The 5,959-nt window shown below is 59.5% G+C and overlaps 2 protein-coding genes across 2 annotated transcripts; one reads left to right on the plus strand and one right to left on the minus strand.

The window, feature by feature from the left end:
• Positions 1 to 312: 312 nt before the first annotated feature.
• Positions 313 to 2,184, plus strand: LOC126471050 (uncharacterized PE-PGRS family protein PE_PGRS54-like). The gene has a single exon (XM_050099118.1). The coding sequence runs from the start codon at positions 313 to 315 to the stop codon at positions 2,182 to 2,184; it is 1,872 nt and encodes a 623-aa protein (XP_049955075.1).
• Positions 2,185 to 2,328: 144 nt separating this feature from the next.
• LOC126471051 (uncharacterized) lies at positions 2,329 to 5,010 on the minus strand. The gene is made up of 7 exons (XM_050099119.1): positions 4,692 to 5,010; positions 4,356 to 4,585; positions 4,011 to 4,260; positions 3,610 to 3,839; positions 3,155 to 3,391; positions 2,734 to 2,997; positions 2,329 to 2,607 (listed from the first exon to the last, which is right to left on the minus strand). The coding sequence occupies exons 1-7, from the start codon at positions 5,008 to 5,010 to the stop codon at positions 2,329 to 2,331; spliced, it is 1,809 nt and encodes a 602-aa protein (XP_049955076.1).
• Between the last annotated feature and the right edge of the window lie 949 nt (positions 5,011 to 5,959).

Here is a 5,959-nt window from a genome sequence, read left to right on the forward strand (position 1 = left end):
CAGGCAACAGTGCTAGCGGACAATGCAGGTGACTTCATTGGCGCACATGGCAGGGGAGACAGTCCCAGTGCGGGTGACAGTGCTGGTGCACTCAGCACGGGTGACAGTGATGGCATGCTCGGTGAATGTGACAGCATTGACACACTCATCATGGGCGACAGTCTTGGCATGCTCAGTGCAGGTGACAGGGTCGGTGGGCTCACCATGGGTGACAGTGTCGGTGCACTTAAAGTGGATGACTGAGGTGACGCACTCACTGAGGGCGACAGTGGCAGGGCCCTCAGCGTGGGCGACAATGATGGTGCGCTCAGCATGAACGGAAGTGACGGTGCAGGCGACAGCCTTGGCACTGGAGACAGTGACGGCTCTGGAGACAGCGATGGCTCTGAAGACAGTGACGGCACTGGAGACAGTGATGGCTCCGGAGACAGCGATGGCTCTGGAGACAGTGACGGCACTGGAGACAGCGACGGCTCTGGAGACAGTGATGGCTCTGTAGACAGCGACGGCACTGGAGACAGCGACGGCTCTGGAGACAGCGATGGCTCTGCAGACAGCGACGGCACTGGAGACAGCGACGGTTCTGGATACACCGATGGCTCTGGAGACAGCGACGGCACTGGAGACAGCGATGGCACTGGAGAAAGCTTTGTCACACTTGGCAAGGGTGATAACATTGACAAGGATGACAGCATCAGTGTGCTCGGCACGGGTGAATGCGTTGGCGTGCTCGGTGCGGATGACTCTGTTGGCGTGCTCGGTGTGGACAACTCTATTGGCATGCTCGGTGCGGGCAACTCCGTCGGCATGCTCGGCGCTGGCAACTCTGTTGGCATGGTTGGCGCGGGCGAATCTGTTGGCATGCTTGGTGGGGGCGACTCTGTTAGCGTGCTCGGTGTGGACAGCTCTATTGGCATGCTCGGTGCGGGCAACTCCGTCGGCATGCTCGGCGCTGGCGACTCTGTTGGCATGCTTGGCGCGGGCGACTCTGTTCGCATGCTCGGTGGGGGCGACTCTGTTAGCGTGCTCGGTGTGGACAGCTCTATTGGCATGCTCAGTGCAGGCAACTCCGTCGGCACACTCGGCGCTGGCGACTCTGTTGGCATGGTCGGCACAGGCAACTCTGTTGGCATGCTCGGCACGGGCGACTCCGTTTGCATGCTCAGTGGGGACAACTCAGTAGGCATGCTTGGAGCGGGCGACTGTGCTAGCGAGTGCAGTGCAAGTGACTGCGGTGGAGCACTTGGCATGGGTGACTCCGTTTGCACGCTCAGCAGGGGCAACTCAGTAGGCATGCTTGGAGTGGGTGACTGTGCTGGCGAGTGTGGTGCAAGCGACTGTGGTAGAGCACTTGGCATGGGTGACTCCGTTGGCATGCTCAGTGGGGGCAACTTAGTAGGCATGCTTGGAGCGGGCGACTGTGCTGGCGAGTGCGGTGCAAGCGACTGTGGTGGAGCACTTGACACGTGTGACTCCGTTGGCATGCTCAGCGGGGGCAACTCAGTAGGCATGCTTGGAGCCGGCGACTGTGCTGGCGAGTGCGGTGCATGCGACTGCGGTGGAGCACTTGGCACGGGTGACTCCGTTGGCATGCTCAGTGGGGGCAACTCAGTAGGCATGCTTGGAGCCAGCGACTGTGCTGGCGAGTGCGGTGCATGCAACTGCGGTGGAGCACTTGGCACGGGTGACTCCGTTGGCATGCTCAGCAGGGGCAACTCAGGAGGCATGCTTGGAGCAGGTGACTGTGCTGGCGAGTGTAGTGCAAGCGACTGTGGTGGAGCACTTGGCACGGGTGACTCTGTTGGCATGCTCAGCGGGGGCAACTCAGTAGGCATGCTTGGAGCGGGTGACTGTGCTGGCGAGTGCGGTGCAAGCGACTGCGGTAGAGCACTTGGCACGGGTGACTGCATTGGCGTGGGTGACTGCATTGGCACACTCGGCGCAGATGACATTTTTAGCACACAGTTTTGGTGCACTGGGCCCAGTAGACAAGTTGTAGCATGCAGTACAGGTGACAGTGTTGGTATGCACTCCACGGGTGACAGTACTCGCGCATGCAACACTGTTGCTGCCCTCTATGTGGGTGGGCGACAGTGCTCGCACACTCAGCAGGGGCGGGCGACACTGATGGCACACTCGATGAGGGCAGGCGACACTGCTGGCACAGTCAGCGAGGACAGGTAACACTGCTGGTACACTCGGCGAGGGCAGGCGACGACACTGCTGGCACACTCGGCGAGGGCAGGCGACACTGCTGGCTGAGTCAGCGAGGACAGGTAACACTGCTGGTACACTCGGCGAGGGCAGGCGACGACACTGCTGGCACACTCAGCGAGGGCAGGCGACGACACTGCTGGCACACTCGATGAGGGCAGGCGACACTGCTGGCACAGTCAGCGAGGACAGGTAACACTGCTGGTACACTCGGCGAGGGCAGGCGACGACACTGCTGGCACACTCGGCGAGGGCAGGCGACACTGCTGGCTGAGTCAGCGAGGACAGGTTACACTGCTGGTACACTCGGCGAGGGCAGGCGACGACACTGCTGGCACACTCAGCGAGGGCAGGCGACGACACTGCTGGCACACTCGGTGAGGGCAGGCGACACTGCTGGCACAGTCAGCGAGGACAGGTAACACTGCTGGTACACTCGGCGAGGGCAGGCGACGACACTGCTGGCACACTCGGCGAGGGCAGGCGACACTGCTGGCACAGTCAGCGAGGACAGGTTACACTGCTGGTACACTCGGCGATGGCAGGCGACGACACTGCTGGCACAATCAGCGAGGACAGGTAACACTGCTGGTACACTCGGCGAGGGCAGGCGACGACACTGCTGGCACACTCGGCGAGGGCAGGCGACACTGCTGGCTGAGTCAGGGAGGACAGGTTACACTGCTGGTACACTCGGCGAGGGCAGGCGACGACACTGCTGGCACACTCAGCGAGGGCAGGCGACGACACTGCTGGCACACTCAGCGAGGGCAGGCGACGACACTACTGGCACACTCGGTGAGGGCAGGCGACACTGCTGGCACAGTCAGCGAGGACAGGTAACACTGCTGGTACACTCGGCGAGGGCAGGCGACGACACTGCTGGCACACTCGGCGAGGGCAGGCGACACTGCTGGCACAGTCAGCGAGGACAGGTTACACTGCTGGTACACTCGGCGATGGCAGGTGACGACACTGCTGGCACACTCAGCGAGGGCAGGCGACGACACTGCTGGCACACTCGGTGAGGGCAGGCGACACTGCTGGTACACTCGGCAAGGGCAGGCGACGACACTGCTGGCACAATCAGCGAGGACAGGTAACACTGCTGGTACACTCGGCGAGGGCAGGCGACGACACTGCTGGCACACTCGGCGAGGGCAGGCGACACTGCTGGCTGAGTCAGCGAGGACAGGTTACACTGCTGGTACACTCAGCGAGGGCAGGCGACGACACTGCTGGCACACTCAGCGAGGGCAGGTGACGACATTGCTGGCACACTCGATGAGGGCAGGCGACACTGCTGGCACAGTCAGCGAGGATAGGTAACACTGCTGGTACACTCGGCAAGGGCAGGCGACGACACTGCTGGCACACTCAGCGAGGGCAGGCGACGACATTGCTGGCACACTCAATGAGGGCAGGCGACACTGCTGGCACAGTCAGCGAGGACAGGTAACACTGCTGGTACACTCGGCGAGGGCAGGCGACGACACTGCTGGCACACTCGGCGAGGGCAGGCGACACTGCTGGCTGAGTCAGCGAGGACAGGTTACACTGCTGGTACACTCGGCAAGGGCAGGCGACGACACTGCTGGCACACTCAGCGAGGGCAGGCGACGACACTGCTGGCACACTCAGCGAGGGCAGGCGACGACACTACTGGCACACTCGGTGAGGGCAGGCGACACTGCTGGCACAGTCAGCGAGGACAGGTAACACTGCTGGTACACTCGGCGAGGGCAGACGACGACACTGCTGGCACAATCAGCGAGGACAGGTAACACTGCTGGTACACTCAGCGAGGGCAGGCGACGACACTGCTGGCACAATCAGCGAGGACAGGTAACACTGCTGGTACACTCGGCGAGGGCAGGCGACGACACTGCTGGCACACTCGGCGAGGGCAGGCGACACTGCTGGCTGAGTCAGCGAGGACAGGTTACACTGCTGGTACACTCGGCGAGGGCAGGCGACGACACTGCTGGCACACTCAGCGAGGGCAGGCGACGACACTACTGGCACACTCGGTGAGGGCAGGCGACACTGCTGGCACAGTCAGCGAGGACAGGTAACACTGCTGGTACACTCGGCGAGGGCAGGCGACGACACTGCTGGCACAATCAGCGAGGACAGGTAACACTGCTGGTACACTCGGCGAGGGCAGGCGACGACACTGCTGGCACAATCAGCGAGGACAGGTAACACTGCTGGTACACTCGGCGAGGGCAGGCGACGACACTGCTGGCACACTCGGCGAGGGCAGGCGACACTGCTGGCTGAGTCAGCGAGGACAGGTTACACTGCTGGTACACTCGGCGAGGGCAGGCGACGACACTGCTGGCACACTCAGCGAGGGCAGGCGACGACACTGCTGGCACACTCAGCGAGGGCAGGCGACGACACTACTGGCACACTCGGTGAGGGCAGGCGACACTGCTGGCACAGTCAGCGAGGACAGGTAACACTGCTGGTACACTCGGCGAGGGCAGACGACGACACTGCTGGCACACTCAGCGAGGACAGGTAACACTGCTGGTACACTCGGCGAGGGCAGGCGACGACACTGCTGGCACACTTGGCGAGGGCAGGCGACACTGCTGGCACAGTCAGCGAGGACAGGTTACACTGCTGGTACACTCGGCGATGGCAGGCGACGACACTGCTGGCACACTCAGCGAGGGCAGGCGACGACACTGCTGGCACACTCGGTGAGGGCAGGCGACACTGCTGGTACACTCGGCAAGGGCAGGCGACGACACTGCTGGCACACTCAGCGAGGGCAGGCGACGACATTGCTGGCACACTCGGTGAGGGCACGCGACACTGCTGGTACAGTCAGCGAGGACAGGTAACACTGCTGGTACACTCGGCGAGGGCAGGCAACGACACTGCTGGCACACTCAGCGAGGGCAGGCAACGACACTGCTGGCACACAAGGCGAGGGCAGGTGACACTGCTGGCACAGTCAGCGAGGACAGGTAACACTGCTGGCAAACACAGCATTCTTTGCTCTAATTTCTGACTTTGGTGATGAAAAGTTGGAAAATGGATTATACTAGGTCTCTATCAACAAATTCCTGTAGACAAATGTTTTAAAAACTAAGCCTACTAGCAACAGCGTGTATATTGTGAATAATCAAGCATTATTTGAAAATGTTATCAGCATTTTAAATATAACATCAACAACAGAAATAGCCTGCATTTTGAACAACTTTACCTTAAGCCCATCTTACTGGGAGTTAAGATTTGCCATAAGTCTGCTAGATGGCGCACTTGGCTGCCAGTTAACAGAAAGGAGTGACAGTTACCTCCGATGCTAAACCTCTCACACAGTGTAAGGTCAGCTGCAAATTGTATCGTGACTTGCTGCCGGTTGTACAGAACAAACATGTCCACTTCAAGTGCACTTATTCAGTGCAAACTACAGTTATTAGTTGTTTTGGTGCTAAGCCCATGCTAATGAGCAAAGAAAGAAAGAATGGGCAGAATCTTGGATTACGAGGAGAAATATAGGAGTAGGTGGGCTCTCTATGCTTCATAGAGAATTGGGGCTTATTTGCATAAACCTTATTTCAATTTGGAAAGTATCATGGTTTTATTACAATTTGACATTAAAAGTATACCAATAATGACTGTTACACATGATTTCATGTTAATAGGGTGCAAGGTCCTTCATCCTTCGCAAATGTTATAGAAACGGATTTGCCAATAGTTGAAGAATTGCTTCTTATGGTTATGCCTC

This window comes from Schistocerca serialis, chromosome 3, assembly GCF_023864345.2.
Source record: "Schistocerca serialis cubense isolate TAMUIC-IGC-003099 chromosome 3, iqSchSeri2.2, whole genome shotgun sequence".
NCBI lineage: Eukaryota > Metazoa > Arthropoda > Insecta > Orthoptera > Acrididae > Schistocerca > Schistocerca serialis.